Source organism: Eleutherodactylus coqui, chromosome 5 (genome assembly GCF_035609145.1).
Source record: "Eleutherodactylus coqui strain aEleCoq1 chromosome 5, aEleCoq1.hap1, whole genome shotgun sequence".
NCBI lineage: Eukaryota > Metazoa > Chordata > Amphibia > Anura > Eleutherodactylidae > Eleutherodactylus > Eleutherodactylus coqui.
The window spans coordinates 145,844,034-145,863,725 of record NC_089841.1 but is presented as its reverse complement, the minus strand read 5'-3'; the positions used below and the strand labels follow the sequence as shown (position 1 = coordinate 145,863,725).

Sequence of the window (19,692 nt, the reverse complement as noted above, 5' to 3'; positions counted from 1 at the left end):
CATAACAGGCTATTTACATGGATGGGTCCATGTGGTCCAAATGGCCTAGGTGAGAAAAAAAACAAACTTGCATGTCTTATTTTTGCCTGTTTCTGCAGATGAGAGTAGGGCAAGCACAGAGTGGGTTCCTTGAAAAATCAGACAGACACACACACACACACACACACACACACACACCATCCATATGATGTCAGATTTTCTTTTGTTACACGCATATGGGCCTCTGAATATGGCCTTAAAAGGAACTTGTAAAGTTTTATATAAAAAGTTAGAACTAAATGAATTCAAAAAGAGTGGTCAAATAGAAATATTTAACATTCTAAAAAAGTATATTTGGATTTATTCTGTAAACAGTATCTCTGTAGACGTATGCCTTTATGTGATATATACTGCTTTATGTATAGAATGGGATCTCCATGCATACACTACAAACCTACATGCTACAAATTGGGGACAGGCAGCTTCAAATCATTGCATGCTGAGGCATTTACATCACATCACAATGTTGCACAATATGTCCTTTTCATTAAAACATCACACACAGAGCTGCCTTTTGTATCACGTTATTAAATTATACTGAATTTATTGATTACAGGAACCAAACATTTTGAAAGCAATTAAAAATGATCCCCATCTACAGAAAAGTAGGAGCTTTAATGCAGAACAGTTTAATATCTATACAATGAATTTTCAAACTGTAATCAAAAGGTGTAAAATCAATGTTAATATCTGGCAGGTAAAATCCAATTTTTGTAACACTTAAAAACAATAATTGCTGTGCTCTTTTTAACAAGAAAATTGTGCTGTGCAACACGAATTCAAGGCCAGGACTACACCTAGGCCTAATCTCACACTGCAAAATCACTGTGAGTCGCTGTCCTCAGGAATGCATTGAGTAGCCCGAAAATCTCTGCAAAGTTGTTGCAGTCAAGCAAGTTGCTAGCGATTTTTTTCATCTTTCTATAAATTGCCACGTGCTGGAATCTCTGAACGATTTTAAACAGTATTTGTTGCTTTTTCCCCTCCACCGAGTACAATTAAAATTGCTCAGTAAGGCCATATTTGCGCAGTCAATTTTCTCGTGTGAGTTGTCCATTGTGTGACACACAAAACTTGCACTAAAATAGAACCAGTTATATTAAATGGGTCTAGTCACATGCACGATTTTTCTCTTGCTAACCTGATTTTCTGTGGTTTTTCAGAAAACTGTTTAAAAAAAATTAAAATAAATCACATCACACTGGTACGTAAAAGGTAAGTGCGATTTTTATATTTTTTCCTATTGAAACATGCAATTTTCACATGCATGAAACACAATAGTGAAAATCGCAGGTTTAAGGGAGTGTGACATTGGTCAGTTTCTCAGACAAATATCGCACTCGCCAGGGTATTTATAAGCTTATATTAATCTATAGAAAAAAACTACTACAAGAAGTCAAGGTGTAGCCCTAACATAAAAATCAATAAATATACTGTCACAAAAAAAAAAAATAATCAAGCCCCTAGAAGGAGTTGTCGTTTTGCTGCAAAACGCAGCATGCAGTTACATCTCAGGCAGATGTGCAGATGATTAGAGCTGTGGTGTGATTAGATGTACGGTCTGGTCCCCTGAAGCCCTAAAAGTGGTTCAACCCTTGGCCAATAAAAGGCTCTCAGTAGACCTTGCTGACTACTAGACGCCTCTTGACGCAATCCAAGATTTCGCCCAGTTTACACAGAGTTGGAGACAAGCGCATTATTGGGATGTGAGAAGCTGGGTAGTCATATCGATGAATTGCTCATTACCTGGGCTGTTCTAACCAGACTGTTAGGAGGTGTTGGGAATGCATGAGGGTATAGACACAAGATGACCGGGCCTAGGATGTGCTTGATAGACCATCAGTAGGGAAGATCAAGCAGGGGCAGCCCCATCTGTTTTGATGTCTGCCATCTAGAGACAGGTGGCACCATCATTACAGACCCCTGTGTCTGTCGGAACCATTTGCAAGTGCTTGGCTCAAGGACATTTGGTTTCACAGGGCCCATTATGTGTACTGCCTTTGACATCCATCCACCATAGTCTACGATGGACTGCTATGAAGTGGAACAGAGTGGTCTTCAGTAACAAATCCAGGTTTAGTTTGGGCACTGGCGAGGGCCAGGTTCGTGTCTAGGGACCTAGGGATGGATGCCTCAATTCTGCCTTTGCTGTAGAGAGATACACTACCCCCATTGCTTGCCTGATTGTTGTTTGCAATGGCCACCCAGACTGTTGGTTACCCCCTAGTAGTGGTACGAGTGACAATAGCAGCTCAGTGATATGTTCAGGACATCCTGCAGCCACATGTGTTCCTCTCATAGCAGCTTCCAAGATGCATTTCCCAGCAGGATAATGCTCAGCTGCACACACAAGAGTGTCACAGGAACGCCTCCATGACATTGTCACACTTCTGTGACCTGTCCAGTTGCCAGGTTTTTCACCATTAGAACACGCATGGGGCCATCTAGGACGCCAACTTTGTGCAAACTTGTAGGCTCTCAATCTAGAGGCTCAGTTACAGCAATTATAGACGGCTATGCCGCAGGATACCATACGGAACCTGTAGGCCTCAATGCCCGCCTTCCAAGCTAGAGGCGGACCAACAGGATGCTAGAGCCTCCCTTCAAGGGGTCAGTTTTCCACAATAAATTATCCTTTTGCTCTGATATTGTAATCACTTACTTATATTAACTTTACAATCACACATGGGATAAAATAAAACTTTCTAACAACTTCTTCAAGGTGCTTGTTTTTTTTCTTATCTTGAGCGTTTCATAGATTTGACCTGATCACTTGCGAACAATATAACATTGCATTGTTTGGCTTCATTTTATGATTTTTGGATGATCCTAGAATGCATACATATAAAAATTGGTTTTCCAGCCTTTCGATTTGTTGCATTAGAAGCTATTCAGAAACTTGCCAAGTTACATAGGCAGTAAGGAGTGCAGCCACAACCGCACCAGTAACAAATACCTGGAACCGCTCGTTGTAACAGTGAGGAAGCAGCTAGCCAATAGGCAAGGGTACACAAAAACAACACCAGGACTGACCAGGATGCATGGGTAGTGCACCTGACTTTGGCATAATAAGAATCATCCTGCATTACCCACATCTGTCTACATTCTAGAGGTACAAGAATGTAAAACCTGTAAACAAACAAATCTCACAATAAAGCAAACATCAGTAACCAGAGGAAACCGTAAAAAAGAAATACAAATGAAAAAATAAACCAATTATTGCACTTCCTCAGAGAACTAAAGCTATAAACTCTACAGAAGATACCAATATAGTGCAGCACTTCAAAGGAGTGCAAGTCCCTCATATCCATTTACGAAGGGGCAGTCGTTGCCATGATCTGCTGGCAATCCGGCGGCTCACATATTCTACAAAAGGGAACGTACTCTTAGAGGTTCTTGTGATATAATAGAGTACTTGAACTATATAGCACATGTGATGGTGCTGCGCAGTAAAAGATAGGTTGGTTGTTTATGGTCAAGTGTAATCTGCAACGGAAATCTACATCAATGTACAATGAAAAGTGAGAACACTATCTTATGCCTTGATCTAAACTAGTGATGCAATCTTCAGGATATTGGGCATTTGTTTATTGGAGAGATCGGTGACTAGAAGAGTCATTTCTTCTGTCATATCAATAAATGTTTTAAAGAAATTAGTTAGAAAATAATCCCTTATAATTATTCTACATGCGGCTCTGTAACAGCTGAAAAGCACCATGGTAAGAGAACTGCACTGCTCAATGTTGTGCACTGTACAGCTGTACCCGTTGCTTGAAGACAGCAAAAAATGGTATTCAAATAGGCAAGCTTTAGATTTCACATATCAGAATATCTAATATGTACAATTATACAGGGGGAAATATGAAAAGAAGATCTACTTTAGGGTACACGGACGTCTAAAGAGTTGTGCCCAACATTCTCAGGCACAACTTGGATTGGACCGCACACGGGCATCCCGTCTGTGAGCTTTCCGATGTGTGGGACGCCACACTGACATGTACTCTTTTCATCCAAGAATCGGACAAGAGTAGGACATGCTGCAATTTTTTTTTTTTTTACCATTTGTTTGAGTTAAAAAAAGTTCATGTGAATATGCCTATTCAATTGAATGGGTGGGATTTCTGTTCAGATTTTCTGAAAATCAGACCGAAAAAACGTCCATATGCATGCACCTTAAGGGCGTTGTTATACAAGAGCTAGTGGCCCCTGCTAGCGCTTGTATTGTACCGGTAATTGCTGGGCTGAACCTGGGAGTCCAGATACAGCCGGGCATTTAACTGCCAAACGCCAGCGCTCGTGTAATAGCACCCTAACTGATCTCCGTAGAGACTTTTCTACCACTAATAAGCAGCGTTTAGCAAGACGCCGCAGGAAAGGTAAAACCACATTAGGTAATCGGTTAATGCAGCTGACATGGAGTACCATACAGTAAAGGCTTCCAGGACAAATGATGCAAAAGACAGTTTAGCCTTTACGTCTAAGAAAGAGCCAATTCCTTTTTTATCACTGCCATAAAGAACTAGGTGTCAAATGCAGCAAAATATGGTTCTTCAAGTGTTCTTCAACCACATCCAATCTGTATGCAATAAAGAAAGCTGATCTAATGTTCCCAATAGCAACAGGGAAATGACACTCGCTTCTGAAATGCTATTAATATGACCTATGTGACAAACAGAATAGATTTTTTCCATTTTACTAGTTTTCCCATGTTGAAAACCAAGCCTGATCCCTCTACACCGAATATGCACATTGTGGGCATGAATATGTACACACCACATATAGTCTCTTATGTACACTGCTCAAAAATTCTGTAGCTCTGGAATACTGCGATACAAATCCAGGGATTGTGGGTTAGAGAACGCCCCGCGATGAGATACTTCTTTGCCTGCGATGATTTGTTTAACAGCGACTTCTACCTTCTTCCCACTAATCGTATACTGGAAGATAAACAAACCAGAGGTTACTTTGTATACTGTGACGTGTAATGCAGAGTTATAGAAATACAACGGTAAATACTAAAAGAGTTATTTATACCTTTGCATCCCCTTTAAGCACTGTTGTAGTTATGCTACTGGGTCTTACTCAAAACTGCTTAAAGGGGTTTTTCCACAACTTAAAATTGCTCCACGGCCCCCTCTATTCTTCCTGGTTGCTGCTTCTGCCTCATTGTTTTGGGGTTTTTTTGCCTTCCTCTGGATCAACATGGGGGTGGAGTGTTGGAAACAGGCTGAACTGGATGGACATTTGTCTTTTTTCAGCCTTGCATACTATGTGACTACTGCAGCCAATCTCTGGTTATATAAGGTGACAGCTGTGGTCAGTGATTGGCTGCAGCAGCAACCAGGAAGGAAAGAGTGATTGTGAAGCAACATTAAGTCGTGGGGAAACCCCTTCAGGGTGGGGGAACTGAACAGCAGCAAGTGAGGGGTGCCAAGTGTAAGTAGCCTAAAAAGTTTATCATTTTAGCATTCTGGGTTAAAAGTTTTTTTTTCCCCAATCCCCAGAAAACTCCAGTAAGTTTCTATCATCAGGTTCATATACTTCCATGACAGTCTATTTAACTCTTTAGGTTTAACCCCTTGAGTGGCACGCCCGGAAAAGTTCCGTGACGAGCTCCACTGCTCATAGCAACATAGCCCGGAAGATTTCCGGGCTATGTATCACTATGGGAGCTGCAGAGCACAATGCCACAAACTGTGACAGTGTGCTCTGCCTGCACAGACCCACAGAGAACAAAGCAAGGGCTTTGAAAAACCAGCAGAAGATATTGCCGACATGTCGGCAACCTCCTGCTTTGTTTACAGGTTGCCATAGAGACCATCGGCTTGTCAGAAGCAAGCCGATGGTCTCTGTGGCAGGGAGAGCTGGTTGTTAGCTGTCAGAGGACAGCTAGGTACTAGCTCTTACAGCAGAGATCAGAGAAAACCTCCGATCTCTGCTGTGTTAACCCTTTACATGCTGCAGTCTATGTGACTGCAGCATGTAAAGGGCTGTCACTGCAGCATGTAAAGGGCTGTCACCATCGGACCCCTGGAATGTGATCAGGGGTCCTGATGGGTCCCTGTGAAAGTCCCCTAAAGGGACAAAAAAAATAAAAAAATAAAAAAAAAAAAAGTAAAAAAATTATTAAAAAAATAAAAAAACACTTGTCTCCCTTTACTTTGTAAAAAATCAAAAATACAATCACACATGTGGTATCCGTGTGTGTCGTAATGACCCAGAGAAGGAAGTTAATACATTATTTAACCCCTTAATGACATGGCCCCTTTTTTTCTTTTTTCCCCATTTGTTTTTTTCCTCCCCCCTGTTTAAAAAATCACAACTTGTCCTGCAAAAAACAAGCCCTTATATGGCCATGTCAATGGAAAAATGAAAAAGTTATGGCTCTTGAGACGCAACTGCAAAACTAGTTGAAATTCAATGATTAGACCATTTTAAAAAACCTGCCCTGGTGGGCACGACAGGGTGGTAGGAAACCTGCCACTCAAGGGGTTAAGGGGCACTCTCCACAATAGACAACTGACAAAGATACTGCGATGGAATCACCTATAGTGGAAGGTAGTGGTATAGTAGATATACCAGTTGAGGGACAGAAACAAACTAATATCAAGTGGTCTGTTTTTAAAAGGGACTTATTTTTTGTGGGGGGGACTTCCTCCGCCCCTGTGACTGACTTATTTTTTGAGTTAGCCTTACAGATCAGCAATGGACAAGGCTATTTCATCGATACCAGTCTTCGGCAAATGTGACTTCCTTTTAGTCATTTGTTATTATAAATAGATACCAGCAATGTGGACAATGAGCCCGTTCCCAAAACCTCTGCTGGGATTCCTTCTAGTTTTTAGTTAAGAATGATGTCAGGAGAACAGATGTGCACACCACCCGCGTGAATGAAGCCATATGCCATCACCAAGTATCTTATCAATCACACAGTGTGCATTGTGCCCCACTCCAAATAAATGGATTTCATAGCACAGAAGTGCGGTATGGCAGTGTGTATAGACAAGGGCAGCACAATGACATCACCCCCTCACTGTACTCGATTCTAGCCCTGGAATATCTGCCTTATACAAAGAGGTTGATCTACATAAGAGAGATGAACAAATCAACAAAAATCAGGCAGCACATTTATTGCCAGTCCCCATACTCCTAACAGGGAGCTTTCCTATGAAATTAAGCATCATTTTCTACCAATTATCCTTTCCAGCAAACGTATAAAATCTACTGTTCTCCTCACCGTTTAAAACAATATTGAAAATTACACTGAAAAAACCCTCTTAAAATACCATCTAGAAGTAAAGTAACAAATTTAAGACACACAATTAGTTTTCAAGAGAAAAAAAATGGTAAAAGACTGAAAGGAAATCAACATGTGAAAAGCAGGGTATTCACCTGGGACCTCCCAAAGTGAATAACGTAAAATAGAAAGTTATGAAACAGGCAGAAATAAAGACATTCTCCATCCCACAGATACATTAGAGGAAGCTTAAGAATGCATAGCAGACTCCACTGTTCTCTGCCAAACTCATAGTTCCTTACATTAAATCTAGTGAGGCAGCATTATGTTAAATCCTGTTTTTCAGATGCTTATGACTTATGGGAAAAAGACTCAGATCATGATGAAACTTGGCAGTTCTATAATCATTCAAGGTCACAAGTCTTTTCCAAAACTTTCAGAACATATTGCTTGGGTAGTTTTTTTTTTTTCTTATTCTCGCTTGGACATATTAACACTACTAGAGCTGGAAGCCCGTGAGCAACAAGAAACCATTTAGGACTAAGAATATTAGATTTTATTAATTAGGTACTAGAACATATTTAAAAACGCTAATTTATAGGTTGGGTTTGATGTTACTGTGTCTTATTTTCAACCTTATTAACTAGGTTACTCAAGAAACCTTAGATTTTGAGTTGTGTGCAATGTCGATACCCCTTCTAGGTGTATTTTCTAGTAATCTGAATTGGCAAATACAACTGGTTGCTTAGAACAGACAAAACGAGTTGTAATGGAGCACTGAAGGTCTCATTGTCCAAGTATATACTCAGTGCACCACATAAACATAGAAAAAAAAAGTTGTACACAATAAATATTTGACATTCAGTGTTCACATGTATACAAGTGCCATGTTGTTGTTAGCCGTTTAGTCATTCACGACCCTCGGCGACCCTAAGGCTGGGTTCTCACAGGGCGGATTCTCAGCAGAAATCTCGCAGTTTGGCCGCAGTGAAAAACCGCGAGGTTTCCGTCGGGAGAACCGCTGCTGCAAAACCTGCGGCGGCTTTGAAGCGGCCCGGCCACTTGCTCTTCCGCTGCAGTCGGTGCTCCCATAGTGGTTGATATCCATGCCAGTATCAGCTTTGACAGTATCAAGCTGTACTTGAGCATCTCTTCATGGCCCCTTCATTCCGCCTAGTTCAAGTGCCATACAGAGTCCCAATAAAAGGGGTCATACTACGGACAAACAACAGAGTGGTCTATTGATAAAGTTAAAGCAAACCTCCGGTTTTGGGACAAAATTCTGTCCCGGACTGGAGGGGTATTTTACCTGTACTTTATCTTCTCTTCCTAGCCCTTCATTCTGCCAGTTCCAGTTTAGTTTTCAGGCAAATCAAAATGTCCACCGCCATCTTTAAACCAGCAGAGGATCCATAGTGCATCTGTAGCGCTAGGACAGCCAATGCACTGGAGCTAGCCTGTGATTGGCCAGCACTGCTCATATGATAATTAGATATATTAAATAGTTAAAAGAGGATAGCGGTGATCCTAGACACTTGAAAAAGAAGCACGTAACCAGCGGAATGAAGGGGCCATGAGGGGTGTTCAAGTACAGGAATGATACCCATCCACCCTCCGGCCCCGGGACAGAATTTCGTCCCAAAACCAGAGGGTCCCTTTAAAAGCTTCATAGTATACAGATAACAAGGTCATGAAAAATACAGTGCATACATAACAGCACTGTACAGTGTCTAGACGGTCCATACTATGCCACATAATTAATGCGCTATGCAATGCTTAGATTAGGGCATCTCAATATTATTCTACTGGCACCTCATCAGCACAAATATGGTGATGCCTCAGCTGTGGTCTCAGACCACGAAAAAGATCAAAATTACAAATGTCACTCAATTTAGATAAAATGTTTCTTCTAAACTGAGTAGAACATTAAAACGAGCATAAAAGTACTCAATCATGTTGTTACATCAGATATGGTTGTAGCAAGAGAATGTCCTGAGCAGCATAAGAATATAATAACTGCTATCAGTGCTGTGTCCACAGCCGCACCACACTAATGACTGGGGGGGGCACACTGGCCTAGTTCATCAGCAGCTACACTATACTTGCCATGAGGTCGTCCTAATGACTGTCCAACCAAGAACGAACAGGAGGCCTTGCTGCATGCTAGGACTGATTGCTCCATTTACTTCCCCTATATTGACCCTGAACCGAAAATGGTACCTAGTGATTTATATAGCATCCCCAAAGACTATGCTCATTTACCTAGTGTGGCCATTGGCTCAGTAGAATACTATAGAAAGCAGGAGGACATTTTGGCAGCTTTGCTCTAGGCATTAAAACAAAGCTGGCAAAAAGGTTTAGTTTACATATTCAAATAATTGTAGTTTGCAGATTTTAGCATAAACCTCTAAATCCATCATGGAGTGTATTACAATACAGTTAGCAGTGATCTACTTACCGGGATGTCTTTGGTTTCAAGGATCAGGGACGGCACGTGTCTGGCAGATAACGCTACACGGATACAATCCTTTATCTTTTTCACCAGATCGCTGTTAAAGGTGTAGTTATTGTTCATTTTAAGGAAGAGAATGACCCTTTCTTCCCCATCTTTATTGTACTGGGGGACACATAGGCTGTCCGCGACGTCCACAAATGATTCAACTGAAACATAATGAAGTCAACTTTTATTACAGATCCAGAGGATTCCTGCTCACCACTACACTGGACAGTATGAAGATACTTTGTCTATTTCACCATAGGTGCATACTACTCAAATTTTACATTACTGCAAATCCTTTTCTTATCGCATTAGTGTATTCTCCGATACCGTTCTTCCAAGGATCCTTGAACTTTTCTACGCTTGGCTTTCCCACTACTTAGAATGCGGTTGCAGCTCAATGAGGTTTTCTCAATAATGACTGTATGACCCGATCTATCCTTTAAGCCCCAGTAATAAGCAGCAGTTAATGTCTAACAGAGATGCGTAAAAGGGAATTGGAAGGGAGCAGTGGGAGTCTAATCTGTATCCATTCAGGAGACGTAATAATGGCTTTGTTAGTATAGCCAGTCAGCAGCCGAATGTTGAAAATGTGTTTAATTAGCAAGTCCCAGTAGTGAACTTCTGCATTACAAATCTTGGCTACACATTAGTCATTTCTACCCACTTAAAATTCTGACAGTTTCTTATTTTTACAACCTCTTCTTTACCGTTATCTAGAAAATTAACCTATTCACTGGCTGGAGAGCCTCTGGAAATATTCATATTGGAGACACTGGATAAGTTTACCTATGTTGTAGATTTCTGAGCTTCCAAATCGTACCCCATTTGGATTCAATGTTCCATCACTGAAGGGTAAGAAGAATGAGGCATTAATACCTTAATACTTTAAGAAGATACTTACTAAGATATTTTCGGTTCTACTTTTGAACACATCTAAAAATTGAAGACTGTTTGGGCTGTTTAACTAAAAAGTGCTGTAAGACACCAGTTGCCCCCTCTGGAAACCAGTTGTATTCGTTATAAAGGGGCTCAAGAAAGGTTGGGGACCTCTGGTAGGCAAAGCAAGTAATGGGGAGAAGTAGTAATTGCCTTAGAGTGCTGAACCCAAAACAAACATCACCCAAGAAAGAGCCGTTTACTCAACCAGCACAAAGGGAAGAAAGTTTTAGTAAGGACTCTTTTACACGGGCCTATTTCAGGCCCATGACGAGCATCAGTCAATGATACAATAAGTTGATTGACGCTCATTTAAAGGGACTTCGCATAGGCTAAAATGCAATGGGGGATGAAAGAATATACATACACTTTCATTATTGCTGGCAGCACATCGTCTGTGTACACAGGAAGATGTGTAGCTGGCAAGAATGATTTTTGTGGCATTAAAGATGTAATCAGCTGAGAAACACTATAACGCTTGTTTGTTGCCCAATTGTTACCCTGTTTACACAGGGAACTAACATTCATATGAACGCTTGTTCAGACAATTACTGGCCCATATACAAGGGTCTTTGTTTTTGGGGTAGCTACATGACTTCTGAATACAGTATACACAGTTTCTAGCTGTAGTTAAAGAGCTTACCTAACCTTTAGAAATTGATGGGCTATCCTCAGGATAGGCCATCGATTTCTGATTGGTCAGGGTCCACCGCTTCAAACTCACGACGATAATCTGATTAAAGGGGCCACCGAACTGCAGCCTCTCCAATGCTTAAATTTAAGCACAAACCTGTTCATACTCAGAACGGCCGCTAGAGAACTAGCTTCTCAGTCTGAACAGGTTTGTGCGGCACTAGCCGCTTCAATCAGTTGACCAGCGGGGCTTCCGAGGGGTAGCCCCCGGCAATCAGATATAGATTGCCTATCCAGAGACTAGGAAAGCAGTTTTTAAAGTCTGGATAACCTCTTTAACCCTTTCCAATCCAATGTCGGGCCTGCCCCGACATCATAATTTCCCTCCACAGCTCCGATGTCGGGGCAGGCCCGACACTGCAGTGCAGGAGTGGATCTGCACCCGATCGTCAGACACATCGGGTGCAGATACACTCCTGCACTGGTTCTCATCGAGGACCACCGAGGAGAAGGCAGAAAGGGTTTTTAACACTTTCTGCCATCTTCTTTACACATTACATAGCGCTTAATTAGCGCCATGCAATGCATAGATTCCGGCCGGCGATCATGTGACCGCTGGTGTTACCTGACCCCCGGCGGTCACATGAACGCCGAGCCGGGAGCCTGCACTGTGGAAGGACCTGCTTACCTGATCGGTGTCTTGCGCATTCTCCTTCTGTCTCCCGGCCCGGCGATCATGTGACCGCCAGGTGACACCTGGCCCCAGCGGTCACATGATCGCCGAGCCGGGAGGCAGAAGACGCCGGACAGGTAAGCAGGTCCCTCCCTGCACCCTCCTGAACTCTGTCAGTTCAGGAGGGTGCAGGGAAAATGTATTTTTTCTCACCCATTCTCCCCAGCTCCAATTTATTTGGAGCTGGGGAGAATGGGTGAGAAAAAATAAATGGATTGGAAAGGGTTAATATACATGTAGATATACCTAAGTACTGAATGTAAATTTTATTTTCAGGTATACTTCAAATACAAAGTACATGTCAAACAATGATTTTGAGATTACAACAAAAATATACACCTGCGTCCCAGCATAACAATCCCTCCCGTTTTTGGATTTATTTTGCAGTAGTCTCCATGGGCCCAAATACCTAAAAAACAAGACAAAGTTGTAAGAAAACTGCTCAATCAAGCTTTAAGGTGTATAGAAAAAAATAAGTGTGGTACTGTGTTAGCCAGAGAAATCCTTGTAATACGAAATACTCTTGTATAAAAAAAACTAAAGTATTATAGAAGTAATAACTTGACTGGCGAACCAGTATATATGCAGGTTTTTGAGAAAAATTACTCATTCACACAATGCCATACAGAGACCATCTTTAGAACAGCATGACCCATCTATGGCCTTTTTTCTTTTTTAAGGGGTCCCGGTCATCAGTTTACCAAAGCTGCAGCGTATGACAGGTTTACGTGACATCATCAGGCATTCAAGCCAGGTGACATCACTTGTCAGATACTGTGGCAACTAAGTGCCACTTGGAGTACGAGACCAAGACAATAATGCCTCTTACATGCTACTCTTCAACTTTGTAATTGTGTTCTACTCTTTCTCTTACTGGGGCCACAACTGAAAATTGAAATCCATGTTCTGGGGTCCCCAGGGGCCAGTGCGTCACACCATGGTGTAACGCATCCATTCCTTCCTACTCAAGTGTGCTATTGCTATTTCAATACAGTTCACCAGCATTGAGCTATAGCTCTAGATCAGCCTTTTTGACTCCACCCTGTATAAAAAGCAGAAGTTGGAAAATCCCTTTAAATTAATCTTTTCCCACAAACCTACATATCAATCTGCTCAGCGCCTCCATTACATGATACCTGCAGTTTGGACAGCATTTTCATGCTTAAAGGTTCCCTTTAGTGACATTTGTCTCCCACTTGGTTCTACCTGGTTTGGAAATCCAAGTAAAACTAATTACTATAGTTCTTAATACCCCAAGGGCCTATTTGTGCCTTGTATACTCTACATATACTAGACTCTGCTGATCTTTGTGACTGTAGAAATAGCAGCATCACATAGTTAACCGTAATAGGACCATTTCTAATACAGAACCAGCTAGAATAACTGGAAGAGGAATATGCGGTGGAGAACACAGGACGACCTGGTCAGATTTTACACTGAACTACAGAGTCACTAGCTCCACCACAGCAGGAGTCCTGAAGAAAGAAGAAATCTGACACATTTCACATCCCGAATAGAATTGACCTGAAACCAAAATATTTTAGAGAGAGGATTTTAAAAGCATAACATATTAAATAAAGGATATAGATAATAGTGTCCCCTTATGTAGTATACGAGAACATAAGGAACATGAGAACCCTTATTACGAGGGACACAAATGAGAATGACCAAGTTCTGATTTATGTGAAAAGTAAATACTTTATTATAAAGTTATTCTAATCCCTGCCCTCTTGTTTTAACATCAGTTATCCATTTCTGCTACTACAATAAGTATATCCCTTTCACACCTCATTAAGACTGTTTTCCACCGACTAGTCATATACGACCACTCACTGAAGCTATTGGGAGTGTAATTACAGATGATAGCTTCTGTTTCTAGCATGTATTTATCCATTACCTTCCTATCTTAATGTGATACCTGGGAATTTGGAGAAATAAGCTTTCTGGTATTTGCTGCCATCTTCGTCATTCCAGAAGTGCGTGGGCTGAGACGGTAATGGAATGATACAAACCAGCTCCCCACTTTCTCCCCACACCGCCTTTCCTGAAGAAAATGGAGAGAACTATAAGGGAAGATATGAACATTTATCCGCATAATTAGATGATAATATTAGCATTACGCTGAACAGAATAAGAACAATATAGATTATCCACTTACATGGTACATTGAGACTTGCCACTGAGGACGAAAGGCACACTGCTGAGTTCTGGACTGAAGGTCTTAACTTTTTTCCCCTAGTAACTACTAAATTAGAGCTACACAGACTGGCTTTATTTATTCAGATGTGTCTGTGTGCTATGGAAATTTAGTGGCATATGCAGATCTGATTCACAGATTGAAGGTTCTGAAGAAGAATGTTTAGTGTGACCCACTTAATTAAGCATATTCATTGCAAACCTGGCATTAACACCTTCACAGGGGAGTGGAATGGATTGACACAAACGCAAAACTATTACACTCAGTGCTGCTCCGTCACATTATTAACTGTGTGCTGATCAAAGTTAGTTTACCTTCTCTTAATGATCTTCTTATTTTGTGTTTCCAAGTGAAGTATACCAGATATGAGTGTGTGTGATATTATATATATTATCTATACATACACACATACAGAACAGGGACAATAAACATAATAGGTTACTGCTATACCAACTACAGTAATTAGGGATGAGCGAGTATACTCGCTAAGACACTACTCGCTCGAGTAATGTGCTTTAGCCGAGTATCTCCCTGCTCGTCCCTAAAGGTTCGGGGGCCGGCGCGGGGCGGGGAGGAACGGAGGGGAGATCTCCCTCTCTCCCGCCGGCTCTCCTCTGCTCCCCGCTGCAACTCACCTGTCAGCTGCAGCGGCTCCCAAATCTTCAGGGACGAGCAGGGAGATACTCGGCTAAAGCACATTACTCGAGCGAGTAGTGCTTTAGCGAGTATACTCGCTCATCCCTAACAGTAATGTCATAGTACCAGGATAAAAGAAAGAAGTTTGGTATCATGATAGCCAGTTAAAAACCGAAGTTTTATTGCCCTATGGGAATTGTCTTAAAAGTATCATAATTCAGCTAACGGAAATAAAACAAACTATGTGAACCCCTTGGCGCTGCACACAGTTTTTGCATGCTCATTCTTTTCCCATTGCTATACGAGGACTTGTTTTTTAAGAAATGACCTGTACTTTTTACATGACACCATTTAATGCACTACCGTATATACCGGCGTATAAGGCGACGGGGCGTATAAGACGACCCCCCAACTGTCACCTTATACGCCGGTATACAGTGGAGAAAAAAAAAAATTCATTACTCACCTCCCCCGGCGTACTGTCGCGCTCCGGCAGGATGTCGCTCGCTCCTCGTCCCCGGCGCAGCATTGCTTTCTGAATGCGGGGCTTGAAATCCCCGCTTCCAGAAAGCTAATACACACGCCGGCAGCCATGACATCATTGAATGGCTGTGATTGGCTAAAACACACGTGGCTTCAGCCAATCACACTATTCAATGACATCATTGAATGGCTGTGATTGGCTAAAACACACGTGGCTTCAGCCAATCACACTATTCAATGACATCATTGAATGGGTGTGATTGCTAACACGTGCGCCTTCAGCCAATCACAGCCATTCAATGCTGTCATGGCTGCCGGCGTGTGTACTAGCTTTCTGGAAGCGGGGATTTCAAGCCCCGCATTCAGAAAGCAATGCTGCGCCGGGGACGAGGAGCGAGCGACATCCTGCCGGAGCGCGACAGAACGCCGGGGGAGGTGAGTAATGAAATTTATTTTTTTTTACACTTTTTTTTTTTGTATTACCGGCGTATAAGACGACCCCCGACTTCAGACCCGATTTTTCGGGGTTCAAAAGTCGTCTTATACGCCGGTATATACGGTATATAATGTATGTAGGAACTACTAAAACACATTTGTGGGGTGGACTGAATTATTTCTTGCAGGGAGAGTCATAGTTTTTACTGGTATTATAAGGTACATACAGGGGCTGGCAAATATTAACCGGGGGTGGGGGAGGATATGGATTTTGATGTGAATTTGCCACTATCTACTGTGGAAGATCTTCAACTCAAGGATTGAGATCCACTGAAGATGTCCACCAAAAATCCATGTTAAAAATCTGCACCAAAAAAATGTGGATTTTTAAGTGGATTTGCTGCTATCCAGTTTGGAAAATCTTCAGTAGATCTTCTACATGTGAACACAGCCTTAAGGTGGAAACACACAGTGCAGCTAGCATGGTCACACAAAATTACGGACAAATCCGAGTGGCCATTTGCTACCATGGGTGAGCGGCGTTTGGCCGTGAGCAGCCAGCCCTACCATGTCCTTCCAATCTTAACCTCTTTATAAAGATGGCATGAGAACTAACCTCAGTACATAAATACAGCACCAGAAGCAAGCTCATACCATAAATACAATGGCAGAAGCAAGCCCAGTACATAGATGCAGCGCCAGTACCAACTTCATAACAAATACAGCAGAACCCTCAAAAACAAAATAAGACAACCTTTATAACGTAGTGGGCTTAGATACAGTGGATCAACTCTAACATACTCCAAAATAATACAGTTAACGTATAATGTTCTCAGCTACTTGCTCTACACAATGATAGTGATTACAGTGCGATTCTGGATATTAGATCACAGCTGATGTTGTCTTTTTTTGGAGTCTGTATTCATTTTTCTTCTTTGGGCCCAAACCGCCATGACTCAAATCTGCACACTCTCCGCATTCTGCAGCTACAACCCCATATCAACTTTTCAGTGCCTCCTATAGTAATAATGTCCCTGCTGTGGTCCCACTTAGTAATAGGACCCTGCATGTGGCCCCCATTTATTACTAAGACCCCCTTGGTGCCCCCACTTAGTAACAAAACCATCTCTACAGCCATAAATAGTAATAGTACCCTCTGTAGCCCCATACAGAAACCTCTCTCTGTACCCAATAGTATCAATTCATGTTTCAATTGACAGTTGGGAAACAGTAGAATGCACTAGGGGTATTGGCTTGTCTAATGGTGTAAAAGGTGTGTCCTAATAGAAGGGACACATGTTTTATAGAAGTCCTTATAAAGGCATTTTCACAAGTAAAGAGAGGAGGAGCTGTTTCACGGGATTTATGTCTCATAGATTGCCAACAAAGCACATAACATAATATGAGCACCTTATGATAGGTCCCAGACACTTAATGAATGAAGTCAACTCTTTAAAGCTCAAGGTTATTCTTCTTATTGCTCAAGAGAAAAATGTCCAGACTAAAAGTTCACAATCAGTCCTTATGACAATAAATCAATGGTAAAGGCCGGTCACAATGTTCTTATGGTAGCAGTAGATTGCAGAAGGAGAACAGAATTAGGAGATTGCACTAAGATAGAAAAACAAAAAATCTGTGCCTGCCCTCAGTCTAGGGGGTTTCAGAAAATAAATGTTTGAAGTCATACCCACAACGAGTATACTCAACTCTATAGCGAATATAAATTTACGACCGGACATCTGCCCCATAATATCGTCTGATGAGATCAGTCTGCTCAAAGGGCAGCTCACAACTTTAAAGATCTATTCCAGTGGACCATCTCCATTAACATGCCACCAACAAAAAAGTGGCAAAGTACTGAGTAAAGTCGCCACAGGCACTTGCAACATACACCCGTGTCACCAACATGGATCATAATGAAAACCGCAATGAAAAAAAAGAATCACCTTCTTCATTCCACGCTTCTACCCCCATTGCAAGATTCCGGGCTTGGATTTCCCCTCTGTAGACTGGAATGCTAACATTTTGTCCCATGAAACAAGATATAATATCTGTGCCACCTAGAAAAGATTAAAAAAAGTCATTTATCTGGTATATTTATATGTAAATAAAAATTATGTAACTGGCCGAATCATTCCTTATAGCTATAGGCCAGGAAAATGATTGGGAAGAGGACATCCCTCTTGACCTTCAGACCCTTCATATTTTCCACTTATGCAAGAATCCCAGGCTGAAGTTCATTCCATTATTGAGGGTATCAAAAATGGCCATAAATTTGTACTCCCAAATTCTTCTGTGATGCTGCGACTTGAATTGCCATCCAGTATGATAACTCATCTGCTCTATGCTGTGTCCCTGACCACAAAAATGATTTGCCACAGGTAGTTTAGCCTTTCCCTCTGTAATTGAGGGGCGATAAGATCTCATCCTGGCTCTGTTTTTTTCCTGTTTCTCCAATATAAAGCCCCCCCCCCCCCCCCCCAACAGGACATTTACTGCACCAGATCAGGTACACAACATTGGACGTGGAACATGTGGATGTCCCAGGGATCTTATAGTCCTGCTGTGTTGGGGCTCCGTATCCTGTTCGCAGTCAGTATATGCAAGCAGGTCTTGTAGCTCCTTACCTTACAGAGATAAGTTCTTTTTTGTATGTCAGAGGGAAATGCACTCCTGATTATACAGTTCCTCAAATTAGGAGGTTGCATGTACCATAAGAGGGGGGGTGGGGGGGGCGGGGGTGTATGGTTTTCAGACGGTCGTCCTTGTGTAGGGTGTGATGGAGTTTCTTTGCAGTCTTCCATAGTACCTCTAGCTGTGAATTGTAGGTCAGTACTAGAGGTACACGTCCATTTTTTTTCTCCTTGTATTGGAGTAGTTGATTTCTGGGTATCCTGGTGGCTCTGGTGACTTGGTCGTCAATTGAGGTGGGATGGTAGCCCTGATTTAAAAATGTTTTTTTGAGATTGTGTAAATGTTCCTCTCTGTCTGCTGGGTTGGAACAGATCTGGTTCTATCTGATGCCCTTGCTGTAGTCAATGGACTTTGATGTGTTTAGGATGGGAATTGTCCCATCTGAGGTATGTAGGCCAATCAATCGGTTTTCGGTATAGGGATGTCTGTATTGAGGTGTTCAAAATTTTTACGGTGGTGTCCAAAAAGTTGATTTCTGTATACGAGTAGCTTAATGTCAGGTTATTGGTGGGGTGAAATGCACTGAATCTCTCATGGAATTTTATTAGTTCTTGTTCTGTGTTGTCCAGATGATTATGATGTCATCAATGTAGCAGAAGCAGGCCAGCAGTTTGTTGGGACAGGAGGCCAAAAAGTCACACTCCAGTTTGGCCATGAAAAGGTTGGCATATTGTGGTGCCATTTTACTGCCCATGGCGGTCCCAGTAAGTTGGGGGAATATCTTTGTCAAAGGAGAAATAATTGTGTGCAAGGATGAATCTTAGGACTTTTAACACTGATTCAGAGGCAACCCCGTTGGCCTGAAGGTGCGCCTGGCAGGCGGTCAGTCCGTCTTCGTGTGGGATGTTGGAGTATAAGGACTCCCCATCCATTGTGGCCAGGATTGCACCATCAGGGAGGGTACCTATGGTTGACAGTTTGTTCAGCAAGTCCGTGGTGTCCTGCAAGTAGCTGGTTGTATTCCTCACCTGTGGTTTGAGGATGTTTTCCACCCATCCTGAGATTTTTTTCAGTGAGGGTTCCCACACCTGAGATAATTGGCCTCCCTGGGTCTACATACACATGCTGTATGTAAAGTGACATTAGCAGCTCTTGTTAGGAACTGTACTTTTATGAGCTACTTTAGATCTTGCACCATTTACATGGATAAAATAAAAATGTAAGCTTAG

At 42.0% G+C, this 19,692-nt stretch overlaps 1 protein-coding gene across 3 annotated transcripts in view; it reads right to left on the bottom strand.

Moving 5' to 3' along the window:
- Positions 1 to 1,215: 1,215 nt before the first annotated feature.
- Positions 1,216 to 19,692, bottom strand: part of AACS (acetoacetyl-CoA synthetase) — an 89,440-nt gene continuing 70,963 nt past the window's right edge. For 2 of the 3 annotated variants that reach the window (XM_066603393.1, XM_066603396.1), the window contains 6 exons: positions 17,776 to 17,889; positions 13,997 to 14,122; positions 12,418 to 12,487; positions 10,563 to 10,621; positions 9,735 to 9,937; positions 1,216 to 4,976 (listed from right to left, as the gene is read on the bottom strand). In XM_066603393.1, the coding sequence (XP_066459490.1) occupies positions 4,839 to 4,976; positions 9,735 to 9,937; positions 10,563 to 10,621; positions 12,418 to 12,487; positions 13,997 to 14,122; positions 17,776 to 17,889 (710 nt within the window). In that variant the 3' untranslated portion in view covers positions 1,216 to 4,838. Of the gene's footprint in view, positions 4,977 to 9,734; positions 9,938 to 10,562; positions 10,622 to 12,417; positions 12,488 to 13,996; positions 14,125 to 17,775; positions 17,890 to 19,692 lie in introns of all 3 variants that reach the window. The other variant, XM_066603394.1, reaches the window with a different exon arrangement.